The sequence below is a fragment of the Ambystoma mexicanum genome, chromosome 14 (assembly GCF_040938575.1).
Source record: "Ambystoma mexicanum isolate Mex_15411 chromosome 14, UKY_AmexF1_1, whole genome shotgun sequence".
Taxonomy (NCBI): domain Eukaryota; kingdom Metazoa; phylum Chordata; class Amphibia; order Caudata; family Ambystomatidae; genus Ambystoma; species Ambystoma mexicanum.
In genome coordinates this window covers 9,662,501-9,689,720 of record NC_090940.1, presented here as the reverse complement: position 1 = coordinate 9,689,720, position 27,220 = coordinate 9,662,501, and the positions used below count along the sequence as shown (strand labels likewise).

General features: G+C 48.3%; 1 protein-coding gene across 2 annotated transcripts in view; it reads right to left on the bottom strand.

Annotated features, from left to right (window-relative positions):
• Nucleotides 1–27,220, bottom strand: part of KATNBL1 (katanin regulatory subunit B1 like 1) — a 175,929-nt gene that overhangs the window by 71,872 nt on the left and 76,837 nt on the right. For both annotated transcript variants that reach the window (XM_069638401.1, XM_069638402.1), the window contains 2 exons: nt 14,754–14,804; nt 14,578–14,667 (listed from right to left, as the gene is read on the bottom strand). In XM_069638401.1, the coding sequence (XP_069494502.1) occupies nt 14,578–14,667; nt 14,754–14,804 (141 nt within the window). The remainder of the gene's footprint in view (nt 1–14,577; nt 14,668–14,753; nt 14,805–27,220) is intronic.

Genomic DNA, 27,220 nt, shown 5'->3' with positions numbered 1-27,220 from the left:
CAATGAATGGCTGCAAGTGTATAGGGTGCAGGGTTGTATGCTGTAGAACGGAAATTATTCAGGAACACATACAGTAGAAATCAGGACATGAGCAAAGTGTCTATAGGAGAGAGGATCTGTCATTCCCTATGTAGTGGGTCTGGCTAGGTGGAACTCACAGCAGGCTCATATGAGTGGTAAATATGGGTGGGTGCGGGGGGGGGGCCTACGGGCTACGTCAGCAGTGCTAGCTGAAGGATCAGCAGTCAAAGGTATCGAGTTGTAGCGCCATGTATTAGCATGACAAACATTTAGAGGGCGTATCATGAGACGGCTCCTTGTGATGGGAACAAGTTAAATGCTGCTGCAAGGAGTAAAAGCCAGTTTGTTGGGAGTGGTCAACAAATGAAGAAATTAGGCCGGGTGCGTGGGTCATACTGGATGCGGATTGGTACAAGTATGAAGAGACTAGTACTGCGAGATGTATGGCGGTGAAAGTGATGGGCGGACGGAAGAGTGATGGCGCATCCTGGGAGCGCAGGGGGTGTGAACAGTGAAATATCTGGGTGGAGGGTCAGGCCGGTGTGAGATGTGCTATGCAATAATCGCGGGGCATAATATGGCAAGTCAGGGTGAATTCACAAGCCGATACAGCCACCGGACGAGGCGTGCAAGGCTTACCTTGATTTTCCAGGTTTCAGAGGCAGGGTTTGGACTTAAACAAAAAGAACATAAACTAGTACACAATGTTACCAGCAAGAACATGGATGGCTGCAAACTGATGCAGAAGGATTAATAAGGTCATGCATTTATAGAGCTCAATATTGATATTTCATTTGTATAGCGTTTGTGCACAAGTGTTTCAAAGTATGACGAGGCAAGGGAAGGGAACAAGGGAGAACAAAGCAATGATCTTACTAGGCCCAGTGATATTGAGAACACGCAAGTGCATGGAAGAGGGAAGAGGGAAAAGGGGAAGTGCTAAGCAAAGGAATACATTCAGTACAGGCTTCATTCCAGCATGGAGCCCAATTACCATCCCCTCGAGGTTCACGAGTTGTCTCACACCACTAGCATACAAAGGTGAGCCCGACGCATTTTATGGGCCCACACATAGTGCGTTAAATCAGTTGCATCAGGCGCTCAGAAAAAGTGAGATTGTCCCGTTTTGCGAACATTGCGGGTATCCGCCTACTGCAACCCTCCATTTGTGCTCAATCTATTGCGTTGTGCTCTTTTCCACCTTAGCATAGCTGTGCTTGCATTGTTTGAAAGCCATCTGGGCCTCTTTCCATCATAGCTGCCACCGAAGCCACAGTCACTGGACTGCTTGTACCACACCTGCAGGCACTGATGGGATTGGGCCTAAGAAGCAAAGAATGACCAATCAGGAGTCGGCAGGCAACAGCAGGCCCCCCACTCCCCCTGCCCCACTAAGGCCCACCAACTAAGGCCCCTGTCTGACCAGTCTGTACCTGGTTGGAGCACCTCTCCCTTTAACTTCTTTTGGGCATCACCCCTAAAAGATTACTATGCCTTCCACTTGCTCCGGTTATAAGTGCCATATCACATCAAGCAGCCATGGACCGCATTGCTCCATCCACCTTCCTTGACTATCCTTGTCGATACCGCTGCCTTCTTCCCCCACGGCCCATCTGTAACTTCTAATCTAGCAACAACAGCATTACCTCCATATTTTGCCTCAAACACTGCTCCTTTAATGCTCTCTATATTCCCTGCTCCAAAAGAAGATCAATACCTTATCTATACTCTGCTTCCATCTGTGCAGCCATTTCGTGTTGAATGCTTAGAGTGCTTTTTGCATAATTCAAATGTAGGTGCGTTTACAACTCTGTCATTGATCTGTAAATCTGGGCACTTCCAGCATACCCACTTATCTCCTTTTACTTGGACTCCTGGTTTTGATTCTACTGTTGCATAGTGTGCTCTAGCACAGTGAAGCGTCTGATTGCTAGATGGAATTACCAATAAAATATTTGAGACCAAATAACCAGACAGACTCCAAGGAGATGGTAAAATACTGCTTTAATCTCAAAGAAGTAAAGCAGGGTGAATAAAAACTCATCAAATCGATTTATGCAGGATTACAATGTCTTTTCCATTATACTCAGTTTATATAATGCTAGATGTGTCACAACGTCATCATACATGGCAAGCTGTAAAAATTAGAGGATTAGATTAGGGGGAACATGTCTGCATATAAATATGCGTGCCAATCCCTCATTGGTTGTCTGTCTGCGACACACCCCGAGCTACTTCTATACATGTGGTGTAATTACACTCGTCAGAGCAGATAATATGGCAGTGTAATAATACTTTGGAACATTGTATGCAAGTATGTAAATATGTTAAAGTGCATGGCAGGCTTTTCCGATTGGTTGGCAACCTAAATCCAACCTTGGACATTGGGCTCGTTAGCAGCACGTACATAGAAACAAAACCCAGGTGCTTGGGGATACATCCGCTCTCCCTCTCATCTGTAGGCCTCTGTTAAGATAGATTTCCCTTTACTACACCTTTCCTTCCGTCGGTATGGCACCCACAAACATTTTGCTTTTATTTTTTAATCGGATATCTACTTTTTGCAGTGCAGTGAAGCCTTAAACTTCACTACACTGGCTTTTGCTCATATGCCATGGGGAAACTGACTTTGTCCTTCAGGCTGTCAGTACTGGGAAAGGAAGGGGCAGTGTTGCTGAAGCGTGCCTAGGGCCCGGGCCGTCTGTCGGTCTTGATGTCTTGCAACGAGTCAGACGGCCTTCCCAAAGATATTGTCCCCGAAAGGCACGTTTAGGACCCTCGTCTGAACTTCCTGTCGAAAGTTGGTGGCTCGCTCTTCTCGCCAGGCCTGAGGTGGGATTCTTAATCAACGCCAGGCCCTCATCCCAAACGTCATCCAGGAGAGGCACTGCCAGGATGGCCTCCCCTTTAGCCTCTTGGTGCTGGGACAGGAACCCTTCCTTTTTGGTCTCTTCTGGTGTCAGCTGAAAGAGTTCCGATGTGCGGGCGACCATGGAGAAGAATGATCCCACTTCGTCTGGAGACTCTCGGTGGCAGGGACACGCTGTTGTCCGTATCAGTCATCACTGTATCCACCCTGTATCCCTAAGCAGTCGGGGAATATGTGAGGCAGCGCTGGGTGCTGCATCCTCTTTGCCGGCGGTGGGCCCGGAGCCACCAGGGCCGGAAGGGCCATCAGCATCCTCTTCTGTATCTTAGACACCAGCGTGGGATGGGGGAGCGGAAGTAGGCTTGCTAGGCCCGGCGCCTATGTCATTGTGAGGATTAAGGGCTGGAGCAAGAAAGGTGTGTGTCAGAACACGTAGAAACACAGTAAATCTGGAGTTAAACTACAATTCCCAGCAGCACTTGGGAAATTTGTAGTTTCAGCCGTGCGCCCGTTGTATCAGCTGGGAACAATCAGCAATAGCCATAAATGAGCAAAAGGCGTACGGCAGGTGTGGCTTATTTTGTTCTTGGAAGCAGATGCAAGCGTGTCAGGACTTCGTTATGCAGCACGTTCCATGAGGGAATCCGACGAGTGGCAGAGGCGGCGAGCGGGCAATCACTGCAGTAACTGTTGCGTCCGGGACGGCTCACAGGCCTCCCGGACATGAGATAAGTAAAGGAGAAAGAAACTGAAGCATTGGGCGGTGGCGGGCGGTTGCTTTATTTTTCCTCGCTGCCAGTTACAGGCTGTTTACTGTGGTGTCCGGGACAACCTGCGGGTCTCCCGGACTTAAGTTAAGTGCTACACGAGTTCTTTAGGAATTTGTTTCTTCCTGTTCAAATGATAATTAGTTTATGTTGAATACAAGACACGGCCTTTCATGCGTGCCTTACAAGCTGCGGGTTGAAATTTAACCCGTACTGAACACAGAAGGACACGGCAGGACGGGGCGTGGGAGGCTCTGAACTCAACAGGGGAAAATGTGTCTTCATTTATGTTATCCAGTCCACGTTGCAGGTCATGTTTCATGTTCATTGATTATCCGTGCCTGATGGCCATGTGTTCTGTCTATCATTGTGATTAATGTGAATGCAAGCAGTTTTGGTAGACGGCAATCTACTTGATGAGTCTTGTGAGGTCAGACTGGCATTCCAGGAACCAGATATACCTAGTAAGATGTATATTGTCTCATGTTGCAAGTACCCTGTGGGTTTGACACGTATTAAGTGTTGTCTAGCCTGAGGGAAAGGTATGCACAATTTGGTATGAATGTTACAAGTACAGATTGAGTACTGAGTGTTACAAGTAGAAACAGGTTGGGTTTTTTCCCCGTGGTTTCCCCTCATCCTATCCACATTAAGTGTTCCCTTAACCTCTTACCGGTTTCCCTATACTCTCCTACCCATCCGCAACCTCTCCCCAACTCCTCTTCCCCCCCCATAGGCTGCCACGTGGTGTCCTGTTTTATACTATCAGGCACCTGTGCCAACCAAGGGTGGAGGGTCGACTTTCATTCAGCTTCTGTGGTTCGGGAGAGTGTGTCAAAGCCTCTGCCCTTATATTTTGACAGTCATCCCCTTCGCCGATTATCTCATAGTAGTTTCCCCCATGTCCTCCAGGACCGTGTGAACAGACCATGTTCTCTTTGTCCAAAGAGGAAATATCTGTGTCCTGGAACTCGGTAGAGGCCTTCATTGGCCCCCCTTTTTTTGCATTCTGAGGGGTCTGAGATGGCCTCGGGGCTGGCATCCTCTTCTCCAGTGTCTTCTCTACTGGCTTAGCCGAAGCCTTCCGCCTGGGAGGAAGGGCCACTCTGGGTGCTGTCGGGGCCCCATGGGCTGAGTCAGCCCCTTTAGCCTTCAAGAGGGTGGCCGCCACCAGTTCGATCAAGGATGATGGAGTCTGGGCCACCTGGGCCTACAGAGGTAGTTCAGCCACCTTACCCTGTGTCTTGGCCTTCTGCAGCTTCCCCTGGTTAGCAGACTTGGAGCGATGGCTTGAGATGGAGGCCGATGGGGACGATGAGAATGCCCTGCTAGTCACGGTACCCACTAGCGCGGCGACCCTAACGGATATGGGATTCGCAGTGTTTGGCCTTGTCTTGGACCCCCATGAATGGGGCGACTTCAAATGACTTAGAAGTCCACTCCTCAGACCGGCCGGTCCTGGGTGAGGCATGCCCCTGCTTGCCGCACAGGAGAAGAGGCCTTGGCATTGAGCCATGCCACCAATCTGCTGTACAGAGCTTTCATGGTGCGTTTGGTAAATCCCAGGTAAATTTTGCAATCTGCCTCCTTGTGATCCAGCTGGAGACAATAGAGGCACTGGGAGCGTTTGTCCTCCACAAACACGTTCCTTAGTCTGCAGCTGGAACAGAGATTGGAGAGAACCTCGTCCTCCTCAGACATGGTGCGGTGTAGTCCTGATGGCCTTCAGTAATCTTCCATGAAAACTCCAATTCTTGCCCTTGATGGGCGATGAGATGCTGACAAACGGATCCACACTTGCCGGTTGAAAGCACCAAAGAACCCTTGTGCTCTTTGACAAAATTCAGACAATTTAACGTTAAACTCTATAAATTCCACAGAACAAAACATGAGGACTCCCAACACTTGAATGTGCGGTAGAAATCTGAAGATGGCTGCCAGAGGAAGGGGCTTAGGGAGAGGGCAGTCATTGGCTGGGGCCGGTATGTCACAGAGCTCAGTTATTGGTTTATAGGAGAAAAACAGTTTAAATGAAACTTCTCTTTTACCGAGGATTGCCGGCCTGACGTGGAATATTCATGAGCATGTTAATCCATGCCAGACAACATGCTGGAGAAAGATAGGCCTTCAATTAAATTTGTTACACTCGGTCTCGGCTCACTCTTTATCAGGCTAACATCGACTAAAGCAATGGATTGGTTCATGGTAGATCTGGACCGTGCCCCGTGCAGATCTTTCAGTGGAGGAACAGTTTTCCAGCGCTGAGGGGAATTTCCCCCAATGTAGAGATACTGATCTCATTTTCTGTGTCACACTTGTCATTTTGCTTATTCCCAGACTGGATGGGCAAACTTGTAAAGGTTACATTTTCTTACTGTTTTCATTCTGGCTTTCCTCCTGGCCTTTTTGGTAAACGTTTTGAATTGACAGTCTTCTTTTTTTGAAAGCACTGGTCTCTGACCAAGGCGGAGTTCCACAAGGATCCTGCACCACCCCCACCCTCTACAACTGGTTTACCAATCCACTGTTTGACTTACTAGACTCGTTAGGCATAGCTTACACGAACTATGCTGACGACACAAGTACTGCTCCCCCTCTCTGCTGACTACGACCAAGACACAGCAGACCTCCTCCAAATCTACACTACCATGTAAACTTGGATGGCAATGAATGGTCTCTGCCTTAATGGAGACAAAACCAAGCTCATTCTCATAGCTCCCAAAGAAATCCTACCCAAACTCAACAAAACAATGACAACTCCACTATCGACAACACCATCATCCCAGTTTACACCTCTGAAAACCCTTGGAGTCTACCTAGATTCAATCCTCTCTATGACACGACAGGTCAGCTACCCTGTAACCACTATGCTCCTCACCATTCTTTATAACAAGCAAGTCTCTACTTTGTAACAGCGCCACGATGCATAAGGGCTGCTGTGCGCTCTATACATTAATAAATAAAAGGCGGGTTGTCCGTTTGCATCTTTCGCTAAACAGCTACCCTTTCCTTGCACTAGATGAATTTGCCAGCATTACTCGCAATAGGATGATCCACATGAAGCAGCTTCTGCTGCTCATTAAAAGGGACCTCCTGCTTCATTATTCATGGTAGTGGAGGCCTTTTTCTCCACTGACCACATTTATAGATACCACAGGTGAATTCATTAGAAATTAATGCAAGCCTTAATTGCTTAGAGTGTGGAACTATTAAGTTCACTCCCTCTTTGTTTCCTTAATATACAAAGCATACAGGTTTTCAAGTCGTAACAAGGAGGCTGCTTGGGTAGGAGTATTCTCATAGCTAAGAAGCCATTACATTAGATAACCATGACATAATTTTAACAGTATCTTGTGAACTGGAGGGTGCTAATGGAGGTACACAGTATCGTCAGGTTTGCATCACTTTCAGAAACTGCAGCCACAATTTACCTTTCTGCAAACGGGTCTGGAGACTATGTGAGGTTATCTTGTAATGAGTAGCCCAAGCCCAACTCAATGAGTTGTTGTTGACTTTGAGCAGTTTAGACTATTTAAAGCTCCTTCTACTACTCCATTAGTATTGGCGGTACTGCATGGCTCAAAGAAGTTAGTGATTTTGCCATGTGTTTAAGAAGCAAATTGGAATTTCATTGAGTTTGTCAACTTAACTTCTGCGGCCAGATTAGTTGTAGCATTACCGGTGTAGCTCTCATCTAGTGTCTGAACGCAAGTTATATTTTCCCTGCTTTGTGTTTTGAGTTACGCATGCTGGTAATATAGAACGGGCAAAGCAGTTTGTCACACATGTAGTAATGCTAACAGGAGACAAAACCAGGTACCGAAGATTGTTGTTCACTTACCAGGATGAATAAAATATATATTTTAATGTGCTTATACCACGCCGTGAGCCGGCAGGCATCTGGGCACCAAGATATGGACATGGGACATTGTGACTTACAGGCAACAGGACAAAACATCTATCACATATAGTCGGTCAGCAGGGACGTCAATCTAACCCCTCAGGAAGTTAAAGATGGTTGAGGTTTAACGGAAGATGCTATATGTGGGTTCAGGTCTAATCTGTAACTGAAGATTATTCCATTTAGTAGCAGCTTTGATGTGGAATGCTTTTCCAAGTGTGTTGATATTCTTGAACTTTGCAATCACCAATTGGCCCTGCGATTCTGATTTTATGAGCACGACCCGGCACACAGCAGACAAGCTTCTTTTTAAGGTAAGCTGGTGCTTTCCCACGTATGCACCTCTGTGCCAAGATCAGGGCCTTAGACTGGATTCTATCCTCCACAGATAAACATGCAGGTTTCTTCTTTCTTCACTGATCTGTTCTTTCTTGGTTTTCCTTTTTATGATTCTTACTGCGTTGTTCTTTGTGCCCTTTATTCGACCCCAGCAATAGTGCATTACCATAGTCCAATCTGGACAGTAGAGTTGCTCTTGCAATGGTGGAGCAATTCTCCTCATTCAGGTAAGGTCGAATTATCCTGAGGAGCCCTAAATAATAGGAGCATTTCTAGTTTCATTGCATGACCTGTGACTCGGCACTCAAGGATGCTTCCATGTAAATCCCCAGTTTAGTTTAGTTTCTTTATTTGTACCGCGCGCCGAACCCTGGGGTAACCGGGCGCTGGAGACTTACAGTTACAACATGGCATAAATATACAATACAGACTGAAATAATAGCAATAAGTGTAGTAGACCGGGTTACAAGATGGTCGACAAGGACATGCGGAGAAGAAGTACATTAAGCAGAATTTTTGCTGGAAAGCCATGTTTTTGTATTGGCTCTAAAAGTCCAAAAGGAGGGTTCTGCTCTAAGGTTTAGTGGCATAGCGTTCCATAGTTTGGCAGCTAGGACCGGGAAGCTGGCGCCGCCTGCTTTTTTTAGGGAGAATTTGGGAACGGAAAGGCAATGTGAGTATGGCGTTCTAGTTGGTCTAGTTGATGTGTGATTGTGGAACTTGTCTGCCAGGTATTTGGGTGCGTCATTGGAGCGGCATTTGTGGACGATAACGAGGGATCTGAGAGTGATTCTGTCTCATACAGGGAGCCAGTGAGCGTCTTGCCTGATGTTGGAGATGTGGGTGTGACGTGGAATACTGAGGGCGTTATTTTGAAGCACCTGTAGTTTGTTCAGGTTGCGTTCTGACGAGCCAAGAAAGAGGGTATTGTAATAGTCAATTTTTGAGAGCACTAGCGCTCTGGCTAGAGTAATGCAGCTGGAAGGAGATAGGAAAGGTTTGCAGGCGTTCATAAGCTTATTTGTATAAGCTGTGGATGAGGCTGTGGCATTCACCTGTCTTTTGAGCGAGAGAGTAGAGTCTAGATAAACCCCTAGGGTTTTAATTTCTTTGGCTACTGTGAATAGATTACCGTCTATGTTGATGGACGCGTAGCGGGGGTCTAGTTTGTTTAGCAGTGGTTGGGAGCCGACAAGGAGCTCAGTTTTCTCGTCGTTGAGGCATAGGCCGTGCTCTGCCATCCAGGCTTGGATCTCCAAATAAAGGTTGTTGATTTTGGTGGAGTCCTCATCGTAGCACCCAGATAGGGTGATGAGAGCCTGGGTATCATCAGCATAGTTTGTGTATGTGACACCCAGGAACAACTTTTATTTGGGCATCATCAACGAGGAAGGACTCATAATGGTTGTTTACCTTAGCCCGAGCTTGATTTGTTCTGAAGACCATGAGCTCTGTCTTCTTGGCATTTAAACACAACCAATTATTGTTCATCCAAGTTTCGATTATAAGTGCCTCGACATTTGCACTTTCCTGAGAGTAATTCCCACTCAGTTCGACCACTAGATGGGTATCAGCGTAGCTGGTAAAATCTGCTCGGATTGTGTAAAGGACCACACAGGAACCGGATGAAAAGGTTAAAGAGAAGCGGTGATAAGCTTGCCCGTTGTGGAACTCCACAACTAATCACTTCGTAGGAGAAATTGCTCCCCCAATGAACTTTGGATTTCCTATCTGAGAGGAATGACGTTAGCCAGTTGATAGCATTTTTAGAGCAGTTTTCACCCTTCTCAAGTGATTTTGATTTTCTTGATGGGCTTTACTTTTGGCCACCGCCACCAGCATGCCAACACTGATTAGACTGCACCCGCTTAGCCCACTTTCTGCAAATGTGCAGCGCTGAGGGGTTCAGTAGAGTGCAGATTCAGCAGGCAAAGGTAAGCAAATGCCGATTCACCGCTCAGGACACCCAAGGCAAAAGGTAAAGCTTCCCTAACTGCTGAGGCCACGCCCACTTAGCACCACACTCATCGCCAACACGCCTAAATAGGATACGCACAGTGGCATCTTAATATTCACAGGTGCGCCTCTCAGGAGAAGAAAATGTGTTGCTGTGAAATATACAAACTAAGTAGAGGCTATAACACAAAATCAGGAACTTTATTGCCAAGTAATTGAAAAACCAATTTGTGAAGATTTTACATATATTTAATTACTGCCAAAGTTCTTATTCACAGCGACAAGGAAACTGAAACGGAAGGGAAAGATCATATCACTCCACGTGTAAAAAATGGACTCTACACAGGTGAGTTACAACGGATCAGAAAAAATAACGCACGAGCTAAAGAATAGATTGAAGACAACAAATCAAGTCCCAAAATGGATTTCTTTTCCAAGATAGACATAATAGAATGTCCAAACAACTCATAGATCAATTATTGGTTTACAGGAAATGCCCACTCTAAAAAGCCATAAGCATGCAACTTATCAGTTTAGGCTAAAAAGGTATGCATTTTTAACTGATCATATATAAGCATACCGAAATGTAATTAGAGTTTTTTTTTTCCTTTACAGGTACTACATCAGATTTAAATTAAGAATATTTACATCATTCGAAACGTGGGCCAGTGAATCCCCTTTCCTATTGGTCAGTTTTCAGCCTATAAGAAAAAGGTATAGCTCAGTTTCATTATAGTCGGCAAATTTGGCGGTTGCTTTTTTCTAGCTCGGAAAGTGGGGGACCAACAGTGCTTCACCCCCCCTCTAGTGGCCTTCTTCAAAATAACATTTGCCTACAAATACCATGCTTTTTCGTTTTTTGCATAAATGCATGACGGCTGGGGGTCGCAGTGAAGTCATAGAGGGACCCCTTTACCTGTCTCTCACTCCCCCACCATTCTGTGAGCCTGAGCACCTCAGGCTGTGCTCCCTCACTTACCTTCCCTGTGCCCCCTCCCTCACTGTCCACTCACCCCCACTCAATTATCCTTTCTCTGCTATCCCTCACTTTGGCATGTTTTTTATTAACTTAAATATTCCACATGGAATATTTAAGCTCCCCAAAAACCAAAAATTAAAAATATATATTTACATAAACTGTGCGTTTCAGTTCTAATAGCTTTATAGACCTCTCCCTCAGGCCTTACCGTCGTTATTGGCCCTCATACCTTGTTGAAAGCCCTGGCTTCGCTCTGCCATTAACTCGGTTCTTCAGGGCTCGTATCGCCTGGTACGGCCCTCGTTGCAGGTCTATAAAGCTATATTAAATATATTGCAGCTTATGCAAGCTAAAAACTGTTAATTCAATGTGGAAGTATATTTTAGACAAAACTGCCCTGAAGAAGTTCTGGTTGAGTCAAACATGTGGAATCATGTGAAATTCTGCCAAAAAGGTTTTGGGAGAGAATTGTTTTTTTTTTTGCCTTTATCAAATCAATGATTTTGCAAATGTTCTTTAATGTCGTGTTCCGTTTCTTCTTCTTTCTGGTTTCTTAGGCCTTGTTCCATTACGATTTGCCTTTCTCGATGACAAGACCCACGCCGTTAATCAGTGGTTTGTTTAGTGCATTCATCCAGTGCTGCCCTTAAAATGTTTGCAGTTGCTAGGGACCATGTCTTTGAGCCACTCAGAAGACGACTCCACCACACTTCCACTTCAAACAGGATGCTTGATTTAATTAAGGCTCCAAGATACGCTCTTCTCCATTTGATGGTCGATGGACAACTTCACAGGAGGTGTTTCACCGATTCAGTTTGATTTGTTTTTGCATAATCAACAGTGATTTGTTGTCGATGGGCTCCCGACAGCCCGAATTTCATTTGCTGGAAGTAGATTTAGGCATGTCCTTAGGAAGGCGAGTCGCAGAGCTTTATCTGGAAACCGTTTCAAGATTTCGGTGGTGACGTGCAGTTTTTTTAGCCTGAAAAAGGTAAGTGGGACAATAGCTTGTTTTTCTCAGCTGGGGCTCGAGTTTCGATCCAATCTGCCTGGTCCATTTTACGTTGGACTTTTGGTGGGTTCTGAATCAGGACCTCATCTGAGCATGCGATATTAACCAAACAAGATCTCGGTTTGGCGGCCCATGCTGTTAATGCCTTGCAGCTCCCAGTCTCCATTTCCATCAAGTTGTACAGTGGGGGGGGATTCAGGCATTATCACTTTTCTGAACAGAGCCATTTCTCCAGCGTCATTTACTGCTTTCAAAGAAAGTAGACCCAATTCTCTTCGGATGGCCGAGATAGAGGTCGAATTTGGAAATTGGAGGACCTTCCACCAAAAGTAGCCCTCTAGTTTTTCCCATATAGTCGATGGAATTATTGGCATTACTTCACCTCCGTACACCAGGTTCGGCACAACTTTTCCTTTGTAGAACTTTAATACCGGTAGCAGCGAGAAACAGCCATATTTCCTGTCTATTACACGGGCCTGCGTGGTTAGTTTCCGTGTCTTATCCCACAGGTGTTTTGCATCGTTGTCTCGCCTTTTGAGCTGTCCACCATCACGCCCAAGCATTTAAATTCTTTGACTACCTCGATGTTCGAGTTTTCGATGTGCCAGCCCGGTTTCTTCGCCTTCTTTTTAGATGGTTTTTCTAGGATCAAGATTTTTGTTTTCTCTTTGTTCATCTCCAGGTTGTTCTTCGATATATATATATATATATATATATATATATATTTGGCCAGGTTGTCCAGTTGTCTTTGGAGGCCAATTGCAGTCTGGTCGAGTAGCGTATAGTAGGTGGGCCACTGCCGTTTGACCGATTTGGGCGGGAAGGATCTTATTAGGCTGACACTCCCTTTGTAGTCACCCAAGGCCGGGACGAGGTGTCAACCCTGCTTTACCCCTCTATGCGTTGGAATTTCATCAGGTAGCAGACCTTTTTGATTCAGCTGGACTCTCATGGTGGTCCCAGTGTGCAGGGCTTTGATTGGCTCGAGTATTGCTTTCGGACAGTTCCATTGGACCAGTTTCGACTATAGCTTCTCTCTGTCAATTTGGTCAAATGCCTGGGTAAGATCTATAAACGCCAAGAACACCTTTCCTGACCCTGCCACAAGTTTGTTTTTTATGATACTGAGAATCATAATGTTGGCTGTCGTTCCAGAGTTTTTCATGAATCCCTCTTGGAAGGGGTCATTGCACTGGGCGGTTTTTGCACATCTTTGGAAACTCCTTAGCAGGAACGAGCCATAGAGCTTTCCGATCATGTGCAGGAGCGTGATGTGGCGGTAGTTGCCAGGCACCGCCTTGTCTCTTTTCTTGTAAATTGGAGCGACCACAGAGGAAGTCCAGGACCTTGGAATCGATCTTGAAAGGCAGCAGTTTTTGAAAACTTGGCTGAAAGTGGCCCATTCTGCCGGGTGATTTTTCAAGTCGATGTTGGTGATTCCATCTGGGCCTGGTGCTCTGGAGGATTTTAGTCTCCTTATGGCTGTCTCAATGTCGTCTGTATCTGAAAAGTCTTCCCAGTTGGTTACTTCAGGAACCTCTTCAGTGATGATCGGCTTCGGTGGGGGAGGAGGGGGCTGGAAAGTGGTGGTAAAATGAGATTTCCAGGTTTCCTCCGCGACACTGTTCGATGCAATCAGAGTCAGAGCATTGCCAATCTTTTTTATCAGTTGCCAGAATGCTCCGGAGTTTTTGTCTGCTAGCTTTCTCAGCATTTCCTCAGAGTCTTGCTGATAGAGGGCATCGGGGGAATCTCAGCCAGGATTTGTACATTTTTTGCTCGTCCAAGTAAGCTTTCTTTAAGCAGTCAGAATTGGCGTTTGCCGCCTGTCTCTTCAGTTTCCTCAGGTTTTGCCGTTTCGTCACCAGCTTCTTGTCGTACTCGTGAAGGGGTTTTAGATTGCTCCTTGCTTTTTTCTGTGAGTTCGAGTAGTACGGGAGTGAAAGAGGTTGGTAGTCTGTAGAAAGTTTGAGGATTTAGAATTTTCCACTTTCAAAAGTATAGGGTTCGTAATGAAAGTTTGATGAGCAGGAGCTAAAGCCAGCTCATGGGTGCCTGGCATCACGCAGTAGGCAGGAGCGAGTACACAGCACACTGCAAATATAACTTCCATGCTAACGTTTTTCCCCATTACGAGTGATCTATTATGTTTAAATGGGCCCTCATTCTTTTTTATTTGAATTCTCAAACACAGAAAGTTAATGTCACATATGCATGTGTGGAAGGCACCAGTTGACGTGGGGAGCCAAATGTAGCTCCTGGTAGCTGTTGGTTTCTAGCTAGCCAGGCTCTCCTGGGCTTGAAGCAGGTACTAAATAGCTCCCAGCCCAGCAATTTCAAACACAAACTATAAGCACATACAATGGATTTAATGAAACCAAAAGCAAATACATCATACATTTTAGTAAAATTAATTGTTCTGAATACCAGTAATTGGGCCCTTTGTCTCACTATAGACAACCAAAATGCCAGTGCAAGGCTATATGGAAGACCTAACAAACATGGTAGGAAAAGTGGCCCCAGTGGGGTCATTCCAAAGTTGCTGCTCTCCAAGCATGCACACCTTGTGTTTTCAGTCTAGAGAAATCCTATGTGAAAGGAAAGGACATTGTGTTTTCAGTCTAGAGAAATCCTATGTGAAAGGACAGCCACCAAGGTGCTTGGAAATAAGGGGAGCCAGACTGCCTCACAATCGCTGCACCCTAAAAGCAGAAAGAACCTGGTAACACTTACTCTTCAAATCGACTTCTGATTAACAACGTTACCAAGGGCAAGAGATCGACACAGCACCCGAGCGAGACATGTGGCTTTCCTTCCTGTATACTGAAAGAAGAAAGACTGCAGATGAATACTTCACAGACACAAGGCAATATGCAAGACAATAAGCAAGAAGTCAAGTCCAGACGTACCTGTTGGTGAGCATCGGCAGGCAGTCCACCAAAACGCTGAGGTCCTGAATCCTGCAGGCGAGAAGGGTGAGAGTGAAAGTGCCACATGGCTCTGCATCCATTCATCTGAACTGAGACATACTCAGCAGTTATGCACAGCTTCGATTACACCCCACTCCTCTGGCCAAAATACTCCCATGAAAAGCTTCTAGAATCAGAATGAGATCCTCAACTGGGAGATTTCTTGGGTATCGTGTTCAAGACCCAGGTTCATCCAACCGCTTATTTGACAGTGTGTTCCCTAGTGGAGCGCACATCTCCATGTGCCAAAATAGAGCAGTCAAGGCAAACTTACGAAAGACCAGGGTATTTTAAGAGGTACACTAGACATGTGCGAAATACACTGAGAAAAGGACCACACGATTTAATCAAAATATATTCTTTACGCAAGAGGACTACAAATTACAGTTAACTTCTCAAGAATAAAGATTATTCTAGAAAGCGTGAGCCAAGTGGTTCACACAAGTGCTCAAAATCCCTACAGAGTCCAATAGGCACTTTGGAGGGCAATGCAGCCTCAAGAATAGAATTCCTGAACCAGGACTCCTAGAAACAGTCTTTATTACAGCGCTGTGTTAGAACTGCTGGATGCAGAGATTTCTCGGCTGAACCCAAGGTTATCCTATTGACCAATATAGAGGGTCTGCAGATTGTGCCTCCTTACGCCGGAGGAGCAAAACGAACATCTTAGCGAGGATGTGGTATTCTAGGAGATCAAGTACAGTCACTGACTGAGTTATGTTCAAAATCAGCATCAGACCAATAGAGTGGCGTTTCACACCAGAGATGTAGGGGCTGCAGCAAAAAGACCTGTGCCTGACGAAAAGGAACCAAGGCACCAAACAGCAACTGGACCACAAAGAGGATACTGCAGACAGTGTGTCGCACTTGCACCAAGAGACTGCAGAGTAGTAGCCAGGATCACTAGTGGCACAAATCACTGCTCCCCAGCACAGATGTGGTGTTTACAGCAGAAGACCCTGGGACCACAAGAAAGCATCAGACACCAGGAGAAAATGGCGTCCCCAAGGAGGACCTCTTGAAGCTGGGATGCATCACAGATGACTGCAGAGTGGTGACCCCAATCGAGTCAACGCAGGTCACTGTATGGGACTAAGGTTGCAGGGCAAGCCAGTGGAGATCCTCCAACACGAGGGCAACAGAACTATGCCTCCACTTCACGATTCCCGATGACGACGTGACCATGCACAGCACCTGGCATGCTGGGCTTATGGTGGAAAACTAATCTCACTTCAGAGTCGGACAACACAGGCACAGCACGGGGCAAAGAGTTTCAGGAGAGTGCAAAAGCCACCCAGAGGGCCAGGGTCTTAGGGGCCCCACTGAAGTGGGTTCCTCCTGCTTACTGGAAGAGCAGAGCTCCGATTTAGTGCCAAGGGTCAGGGAGACAAACAGCAGAGCTTCTTTCATTGTGCTTGGGAGAGTCATCCTTCCAGGTGATACGCGCCTGAATCCCAGCAATTGACATGGAAAGAGTGCAGTGTCTCAGCATTTATGGGGGCAAGCCCAGTCATGGAGTGTGTCAAACCGCTACACAACACAAGCTGCATGAGATGCACCCATCCCTACAGCTAAGCAGAGCACCAGCCACTTAATCCCGACAAAATACTACCAACAAAAGAGGAAACAGACCCCCGCTTCCCGTACCCACCCCCATCTTCAGGGATATGGGTGGATCAGTGGTGCCAGCTGAGCGGCGCCGCAGGAAAGAACTACTGCCTGGTCTGAAGAGGAACGTAGGATATGGAACGAGTTAACTCGCCTGTAACGGTTCTTCTCCAGCATGGGTCTGGCATAGTTTCACATGCTCATGAATATTCCTCGTCGTCAGGCTGGGAATCCTCAGTAAAGAAAAAAATCAGTTTCACTTCTGAACTGTTTTTCTCCCAACAACCAATCCCTGGTCTCTGGGTCATACTGCCTGCTGCCAATGACTGCCCTCTACCTAAGCCCCTCCTCTGGCAGCTATCTTCAGATTTGGTAGCACGTAAAGTGGCAGTAGAACCAAGAGAAGAGCCGTAGAGGGTTAGGCGGGAGGGTTCGCATGTGAATCCATGCCAGAGCCACGCTGGAGAACAACAGTTACAAGTAAGTAACTTGTTTCCTCTCCAGCATGGGGTCTGGCATGGATTCACATGCTCATGAATAAAGAATACATAGCAGTATACACATGCACAACCACAGGAGGTGGCAAGGCTAAAAATTAAGCATCTCTTACCTCCTCACCAGGCTCACCTTCAAGCGAACAGGTTGCACAGCACTGCTTGGCCGACTCTGGACTCCTCCACTCAGTAGAATTTCGTGAAGGTGTGCGTCGACCTCCATGTGGCAGCCCTGCAGATGTCCAGCAGGGGCACACCAGACAGGAACGCCGTAGTTGCAGCATTCGCTCTGATCGAATGGGCCCTCGGACAGGCAGGCAACGGTCGGTTTGCCAACGGGTGACAATGGGTGATGCAGCCACAGAGCCACCTGGAAATGGAAGCCTTGGAGGGGGCCTTCATTTGGTTCACAGGGCCAAAGTTCACAAACAGCTGTGATGTCTTCCGACAACACTTGGTGCGGTCCACGTAGAACTTCAGCGCTCTAGCCACATCCAGCGAGTGCAAAGTCCTCTCAGCCGGCAACAAAGGCGACGGGAAGAAAACAGGTAACACCAAGGGCTCGTTGAGATGGAAGTCCAACGGCACCTTGGGCATGAAGGAGTGGTGTGTCCGCTGTACTACCCTCGTCTCGTGGAATGTCAAGTACAGTGGTTTACAAGATGGGGCCTGAATCTCTCCCACTCATCAAGCGGAGGTGATGGCCACAAGAAACGGTCTTGCACGATAAAAAACTTCAGTAGCACCAAATGCATAGGCTCGAACTGGGGACCCATGAGACTAGTCAGCACCACACTGAGCTCCCACACCGGGGCCAGAGCCTTCACCAGCGGGAACGAACGGAAAAGTCCTTTTATAAATTCCTTGACCAGGCGGTGTGACCATAACAACGACCGCCCCGGAGTTCTGGTGTAGCAGGAGATTGCCGCCAGATGACCCTTGATGGAAGCATGGGCCAACCCTGCCTTGGCCAGCAACAGTAAATACGGCAGCACCTGCGGGTCTGTAATCCATAGAGGGTAGAGTTTCTGTGCACGGCACCAGACGGTGAACCGCTTCCACTTAGGTCTGTAGCATTTGAGTAGACGAAGCCCTGGCCTTGGCAAGCACTTCCTTGCAGTCCGCCGGGAGATTGTATCCACCAAACTCTAGTGCTGCTGGAGCCAGGCCTGCAAGTTCAGAGACCCTGGGTCGTGGTGCAGAATGGACTCTCCTTCCCTGGCGAGATCTGCGTTTGCCAGTAGCTTGACTGGAGGGGACGCCGACATGTCCAGAAGGTCTGGGTACCATATCTGCCTCGGCCACATCAGTGTGATGAGGATCATCCTTCACCGGGACCGTCTAGTTGATCGATGAGTCGCAGAAGCAATGGCAGAAACGCATATCGGAACAGGCTGTCCCAGGGGAAGGAGAATGCATACCCCCCCCATGCTCCCCAGCTGGGGAAAATTATTGGCGAACCTCCGGCACTTGGTGTTCGTCGCTGTCTCAAACAGATCGATCTGGGAGTTGCCCCATCGTTGGAATAGAAGATCCACTTGGTCCTGTCGAAGCTCGCACTCGTGGCACCTGCTGAGAGAGTCGGCCAGTGTTCTTCACTCCTGCCAGATGAAATGGGATGAGGAACATCTCCTGGGTGACTGTCCATCACCATAGGTCCTGCGCCTCTTTGGAGAGTGCCGGGGGATCTGGTGACCCCCTGCTTCCAGATGCAAAACATTGGTGTCTGAAAATCTGCACCACCTTGCCCTTGAGGGATGGAAGGAAAGACTTGAAGACCCAAAACACGGCCCGTAGCTCCAGAACATTGATGTGCAATGACTTCTCCTCCGGTAGCCACAGGCCTCTTGCATGGAGACTGGTGTGTGCACCCCATCCCTCCAGGAATGCGTCTGTTGTGACAGTCTCCTTGTGCGGGGTGGGGAGTTTGAAATCTGCGCCCGCTGACAGATGCGCGCGGGGCCCCCCCACCACCGAATTGCTCAGTGGAAACTAGGGTGATCTTGTCCTTGAAGCTTCCCGATACCTGGCTCCAACGGGCGTCGAGGAACTCCTGCAGCGTTGCATCCGCAGCCTGCACAGACGCACAAGGTAAATGCATGACTACATCATGCCGAGGAGGGACTTGATGGATCTCACCCTTGCGATCTTCAGGGTCAACAGCCGTTGTACCTTGCCCAGGGTGGCTGCTATTCTCTCCTCCGACAGGGACGCCAGACTCGACACTGTTGGGCCGGGACCCCAGAAACAGTGTGTCCTGCGATGGCACCAATCAGGGCTTCAAAAAGTTTATCAAGAACCCCAGTTCCTTGAGTAGCCGGACGGTCCCTGCTGTGTGCTCGACGCGTTCTCCCTCGACTTTGCTCGGATGAGCCAATCGTCCAGCTAGGGGTAGACGTGAATCGCCTGCAGGCGCAACCGGCCGCCACTGATGCCAGACACTTGGTGAAAACCCTTGGTGCAGACTTCAATCCGAAGGGAAGGTCCTTGAATTCTGGCCATCGGTGAAATGCACGGGCACTTGTGTGGAAATTCTAGGGCGCCCAGCACCCAACGGTCGGTGGAGATGGACTTCCACATGCTGACGAAGTTTGCCAACTGGCCTCCCACCGGGGTGTGCGGGCACGACGTCGTGGCCGGTTCAATCCCGCTTTGCCGTGGGGGCACCACCTTGGGGACCTTGCCGACGACAGCAACCTCCTCCAGTCTTTCTGCGTCCCCTGTAGGCTTCCTGAGCCGAAGAGCGGGACGCTTGACGATAGGATGACGAGCCACCACCGAACACTTTGGAGTATCCCTGGGACTTTCCTCTGGAGACCTCCGGAAGCCCGAAAGGACGGCCGTCGCTGCTGGAGTGTGCCCAACACCCGAGCTGTCTCGGTATGCGCCTTGATGGCCTGAAGCAACTCTTTCATGGTGCGAGGCACCATATCTTTGCAGAACGCACAGGTTTCCTCCACGTGCGTTTGGTCGGAATGTAGGCAGTAAAGGCACAGGGAGTGCCCATCGTCCGAAAATGTTCCGTAGTCTACATCCAGAGCAGATCCTGAACAGAGGCGTTGAGTCTCCTTTATCTTCAGCCATGTCCATGCGGAGTAGGCCTCAAAGAATCTTCTGGAATCCTCCAAGAAGGGAAATGGACAACACATTGCCCTTGAGGGGCATAGAAAGTTCAGAAAAACGGGTCCCCGTTAGTCGGATGATGGTTCGATGGCGCTTGAGGCTCGATTGACCGAAAAAAGAGAAAACTAAGAAAAAGCACAAAATGCAGTAAAAAGCCTGAGAGCTAATCTCAAGGACTCCCACCACTCAAACATGCAGTATAAATCTGAAGATGGCTGCCAGAGGAGGGGTTTGGGTAGAGGGCAGTCATTGGCTGGGGGCATTATGACCCAGAGACCAGTGATTGGGTGTTAGGAGAAAGACAGTTCAGAAGTGAAACTGATTTTTTCTTTACTGAGGATTCCCAGCCTGACGGGGAATATTCATGAGCATGTGAATCCATGCCAGACCCCATGCTGAAGAAGTTTCACTTATATCACGCACATACACAAACGTTTCAGAGCGCGACGAGGGGAGGACAAAAACAGCGATCTTACTGCACAGATCCAAGTGCAAGGGATGCCAAGCGGCAGTGCAGTTAAGCAGCTTGGGGATGTGGGGGGTGGGGTTCGGAGGTGGGGGGGGGCAGGGATCTAGGCTCGAAATCAGAGGGTAACCATGTACCCAATGCCGAAACAGACCAGCAGGGGAGAGGAAGAGCAGAAGCAAAGAGAAAGGTTTTGAGGTGCTTCAGGAACCAAAGATGGTTCTCCTCAAGTTTCAGAGAGGCAGGGAGGCTGTTCCAGAGTGAGGCCCCAGACGAACAAAGATCTACCCCCAACTCGTTGCTTGGAGAAGCGGCTGAACCTGAGGGAGTTGGAGAAGCAGAGAGCTAGAGTATACCGAAGGGAGAGTTGAAGGTATTGCGGACCCAGGCCCCAGACGGCCTTGTGGACAATGCAAAGGATTTTGAATTTAAACCTTGCAGCCACTGGGAGCCAATGAAGAGATTTCAGGGCTGGAGAGATACGATCCCTGGGCTTGAAGCCAAAGTCTTGCAGTACTGTTCTGGATGATCTGCAGAGGGCATAGAATAGAGGCAGGAATATTTAGAAAGAGGCTGTTGCAATAGTCCAGCCTAGAGAGAACCAGAGCTCTGGAGACAGTGAGCTTCTGAGGGAAGGAGAAGAAAGGAAGAATACCTCAGGAGGTGCAGTTGGTAGTTTACCATCTAAGGTGCACATTTCCAATCGCATGAATTACCAGCTGCAAAATAGTAGGCATAATAAAAAAGATATATGACAATTCATTACTTACCGTAAAAGCATTTGATGGTTGTATCTGCTTAGATTCAGATGCTGTGCATAGGTCCGACATCCAGTGGTCACTGCGGAGTATTGCATTTTGTTTTTCGTAGTCGAAAAGGGGACGTCGACAAGGCGTGTCTGTAACACTATCCCTATAGGGACGTGCGGTGTACCCACAATCCCTCACGCGTCAAGGTCCCTCTGTTTGTATTTTTTCTGCCGAGGGAGCCTTCTAGACGTGAGTGAGTACAGAAAAGAGATATAAAAAGGATGTTTATGTTCCTTCCATCCGAGCGGGGAGGAAGGGTGGGCGCATGTGAATCTAAGCAGATACAACCATCAGAAATGCTTTTACGGTAAGTAATGCATGGTCTTCTGATGTTTGTTAATCTGCTTAGAATCACATGCTGTGCATAGACTAGCGAGCAGTACCCGGAGTTGGAGGTGGGTTGTGAGAAGGAACAGTAGAGAAAAGGTGTCTTAATACTGCTTGTCCCACCTGGGAATCAGCTCTAGAGTGTGCATCTAGACAGTAATGTTTTGTAAAGGTGTGTACAGAACTCCAGGTTGCCGCTTTGCAGATGGTCCCAAGGGGAACATTTCCAATGAAAGCTATGGAAGCCCCAGTGCCTCGAGTGGAATGCGCTCTTGGCTTGAAGGGTAGTTCTCTCCTAGCAAGAGTATAACAAAGAGTGATGCATTGAACAATCCATCTAGATATAGTGGACTTTGATACTGCATCTCCTTCTCTTCCTGCTGCCACCGAGACAAAGAACTGATTAGTCTTTCTCAGTGGTCTAGTTCTTTCCATATAAAATATGACAGCTGTGCGCACAAAAAGTGTATGCAGACTCTTTTCTCCTAGATTTGAGGGATTTTGAAAGAACGTTGGTAGTTCTATTGACTGGTTGACATGGAATTTCGAGATGAATTTAGGTGCAACCCTTGGGTGTGAGCGTAGAAACACCTTATCTCTGTGAACTGTTACAAAGGGATCTAGAACAGGAAGAGCCTGTAGTTCACTTACTCTCCTAATGGAGGTGATAGCTATTAGAAAAGCAGTCTTAAGAGTAAGGTCAAAAGGGTGAACCCATGAGCCTGGTGAGTACCACATTTAGGTCCCAGCCAGGAGCTGGGTTTGCTATTGGAGGGTGTATCCTTTTTACCCCTTCCATGAAGGCCTTGATCACTGGGACTTTCCACCATGACACTGAGTTGGGAAGTGGTGTATGCAGAAAGTGCCGCTAGGTGGACTAATTGAATACTAGATCTGAGTCTAGCAAATGGGTCAGGTACAGAACAATTTGTGTGGGAGAGCAGTCAACGGGGTTGATGCTTCTTCCTCTACACCATATGACAAATCTCTTCCATTTGCTAGAATAACAGTGACGAGTGTCCTGAGGATGTCCATGCACCTTTGTGGAAGTTGTAAATGTCCAAATTCTATGATCTCAGGAGCCAGGCTGCTAAGTTCAAGGTTTGAGGGCATGGATGCAGTGTCCTGCCCTTGTCCTGTGACAGCATGTTGTACACGCATGGCAGTTTCACTGGTGGAGACACACATCTCCATCAGATGAGCGAACCATGGTTGCCGGGCCCACATAGGGGCCACTAGTATCACAGTGGCTTGTTCCCGGTGCATCTTGTGCACAATCTTGTTGAGAAGGGGAGTCGGGGGAAAAGCGTAAACAAATTTCCCTGACCATGGAATCGATAGACCGTTCCCCTAAGACTGGTTCTGAGGGTACCTGGAGGCGTAATCTTGGCATTGCGAGTTCTCCAGAGTTGCGAACAGGTCTATTTCCGGGAAACCCCACTGTGTGAAGACGTCGAAGACGATGTCTTCGTGTAACCGCCATTCGTACTCTGCGGGCAGGGGGGAAATCTCTGCTGAGTTCGTCTGCTAGCAGATTGAGTTCCCCTGGTACATGTTGTGACAGTAGGAACATGTGTCTGAGAGCCCACTTCCAGATGTTCTGGGACAGCTTGGACAGTCCTGGAGAGTGGGTTCCCCTTGCTTGTTGAGGTAGTACATGGCTGTGGTGCTGTCCGTGAGGACCATCACCGTCTTTCCTTGTAGGTGTTCCTGGAAGGCTTTCAGTGCCTTGAACACCGCCAGTAACTCCAGTAGATTTATGTGCTTGGATGCTACGCTCGGAGTCCACACTCTGTGAGTAATCTGATGGGATAGGTGAGCCACCCCCATCCTATGAGGGATGCGTCTGTGGTTAGAGTGGCTTCCACTGAGGGTGTGGTAAAAGGTTTCCCTATTAGCAGGTTTTCCTTTGTCCACCACCGCAGCGAGAGAACCAAGGCCTGCGAGACCACCACTAGATCGTCCCATTGTCCGCTAGCCTGACACCACTGGCTGTTGAGCCACTATTGCATTGGGCGCATGCGCAGGCGCGCGTGAGGTACCAAATAAATACATGACGCCATCATTCCTAGCAAGCGTCATCTCTCGACCTGTCACATATTGGGGGATCTGAAACAGCATGTTTTGGACCCTCTCATTGGAGGGGAAGACGAGGCCGTCCTTTGTTCGAATTAGAGCCCCTAGGAATTGTTTGATTTGGCTGGGGTCTAAGCTTGACTTCTTCTCGTTGATGGAGAAGTCCAGTTGGAACAAAAGGTCTACAGTCTTTTGGGTATTGGAGAGGCATGTTTCGTAAGAATCCCCTGTTATGAGCCAATCGTCGAGGTAAGGGTATACTGGGATGGACAACCTGCGCAGATGGGCCACTGCCAGTGCTTTCGTGAATACCCTTGGTGCTGATGCTATCCCGAAGGGTAGCACTCTGAACTGGTTGTCAGGGTACAGGGAGTTGTAAGGGGGAGTCAGGGCTTAGTGAGAGGCCCAGGGCACAGAGGAACCAGACACAAAACAAAACAAGCCCAAAGGAACAGCCTCCAGCCTTACAGGAGGCTTCTCTGTCCCTTCTGCAGGCAGAAGGCTCGCCGTACTACAACTCCCAGCAGTCTCCGGGCCAGGAACTACTTTTCCACTCCCAGGTTGGGAGGGGCTCGCGCATGCGCGCAGAACGAAGGCACGGGGCTTGTGCTTAAGCTCCCGACCGGAACGGAGGCATCCAGCAGAGCTCCTGCTGACAGGGATTAGGTGAGGGGCCACGCCCCAAGGAACCAGCATTCCGGCCCCTCGCTCACAACAGATCAGTGCGGCCAAACCATTGCGAACGAGTAGCTACTTCCTACATGGAAATCAGAAGCGCAGCAGCGGGGGGAGAGCGCAAAACAAGCAGAGGAGCATTGGGACATCCAGTTCGCTGAGGGGCTCGCGCAGGGGGCACCGCCCAGCCATATTACGTCCCCTGCAAGGGACAAAAGCTAAGTGCTAAGCAGCACTCCCCCGCATATAACCAGCCTGACTTTGGGCTACCAAGACCCATTACCATTAACGCATGCAGCGGTTGTTATTAATGTGTTTTCGGCCACGTGCGGCGAACGTTGGCAGCACGGAGAGCATTTCTGACCACAGCCACGTGCGGCAAACTTTGGCAGCACGTAGTGCTTGATACAGGCCACGTGCGGCAAAACTTTGGTGGCACGATGGATCTAGCTCCTTTTAAGCCACGTGCGGCGAACTTGAGCCACATGTTCTGAGACACACGCTGTTGTTGGGAACTACAAGCCTTGAGAGCGTGTAATGTGCATGTGCCAGCACTGTATGTATGTGGAACGTATTATGCCTATGTGAGTTAACACAGGTCACTAATACTAAAACTCTTGCAGCATTGGAACTGCTCCGAACTCCGGACCTGAGAGTGCGCAGGCAGGAGGCAGGCCAGCACTCAACCACAGAGCTAAGTGCCTTTGGCATCAAAAGTTATTGTAAAACACTGTGTGTGTGTTGGTGTGCTAGTGCATATATTACTGTTGTTTTTTCCTATATGTCCCCTGGCCTGTCCACTTCCCCTCTCCTAACCCTCACTCCGGTTAGCCTCTGTTCGAGACCCATCCAACCAACGAGATCCTAACCCTCTTTCCCTGCTGGGGTTCGGCGGCCTGTGTAAGCTCGTCTTGCAGGTGCTCAGACCGCAGTGGGGGTAGTTGGTTCGCGCCACTCCTGCACCTGGACTTTCGAGCCGTGACACTGGTAGTGTTTGTTCTCTATCATGAACCTGAGGTATTTTCTGTGCGCTGGCAACATTAAAATATGAAAGTATGCATCTTTCATGTCCAGTGTTGTCATGTAATCCCCTTGTGATAGCAAGGGGATTACTTCCTGTAAGGTTACCATGCAAAACTTTTGGGGCTTGACAAATTTGTTCGCTGGGCGCAGATCTAATACAGGGCGCATGGTTAGGTCCTTTTTGGGTACAAGGAAGTACACTGAATAAATACCTTCCGTTACCTGAGATAGAGGCACGACCTCTATATCTCCTTTTTCCAGTAGCTGTTCCACTTCCTGTAGAAGGATGGCGAGGTGTTCTGGTGTCATGCGTCGTCCCCGTGGGGGTCTGTATGTTGGGGAACTGTTGAATTCTATACAGTAGCCGCGGGCTATGGTTGATAGTACCCAACGGTCTGATGTTATTCCCTCCCATGCTGGAAGAAACTATGTTAACCGGCCCCCGACCGGTCGATGCATGGGAGGGGACCCGAATCTTCGGGTCATTTGCTGGTATTGGCCTGGGAGCCTCTAGTGGTAGAGACCCGACCTCTCCCCTTGCCACGGCTTTGGCCTCTCTGATTATACTGCCCACTATTACCCTGGTTAGAGGACCAGTTGTTGGCAGGGTATTGTTGTTGTTGATGATGATGATGATGATTCTGCTGCTGGCGATGGCCACGAAAAAGGCGCTTATTGCCATAGCCGCGTCTATTAGGGGGCCTAGAAATCTGGTCAAGGGTCTTGATTGTGTCAAACTCCTTTTTAGCATTTCCTAGAACCTCATCAACTGCCTTACCAAAGAGATTGGTATCCTCTATAGGTTTGTTGATCAGGGAAGCCTGTGTTTCAGGTTTAAACCCCAAATTGCGCAGCCAGACATGGCGTTTGAGGAGTATCACTTGGACTAGGGAACGCCCAGCAGTCTCTGCAGCATCTAAAGTGTTTTTAACAATGCTTTGGTTCACTAGTGTCCCTTCCGTGATTGTGGCCAGAAGGCGTGTACGCAGGGGTTCTGGTGTCTCCTCAGCGTCGCTACGTAGCTTGCTCCACTGTGCGTCTGCTTAGCTTGCTAGTAAAGAGTTATTAGCGATCCTTGCTGAGAAAGCGGCGGAAGCTGTGATTCTTTTCCCCAGTGCATACAGCTTTTTCCCCTCCTTGTCAGGAGGTGCCTTGCTGGTGGACAGTGGAACCCCTGCCCTCTTCCTTGTATTTGTTACTACCAGGGAGTCTGGTACGGAGTGGCCCCTGACGTATAAAGGGTCAGAAGGAGATGGACTGAAGAGTTTCTCTATTCGAGGGTTGACCCCTCTGACCAACACAGGAGTGGATAGAGAAGGGGCGATTCTTCTTTTCACTGATGCACGGAGTGGAATGGTTTGACTGACAGGGGGTTTCTCCTTAATTACTTTTTCCACAAAGTCAATGTCAGGAGAGGTCTCACCTGTGTCTAATTCGAAATGCGCTGCTGCTTTGCGCAACAGTGCATTAAACGCAGGCTGGTCATCTATAGGAGATGTGTTCCTAATAGGCGAGTCTTTGGGAGGAGATAGGGTTATGGCATCAGGGTCAGAAAACGCTGATGGGGACTGCCAGGGGTGTGAGGTAACTACCTCTAGTTCCTCTCCAAAGCCCCATGCACCTGTATCTGGATTTTCTTGAAAACCCTCCTCCTCTACACCCAAAAACTCATCCTCTTCCTGAAAATGTTGTTCTTCAGTGAGGTCATACACATTTAAATTCGTCATGCGAAGGATTAAACAGCCTAGGAAATTTGACCCTGGGGTCCTCCTCTTGGTCTTTTGGGTGTTGGTAGGTTTTGGGTTT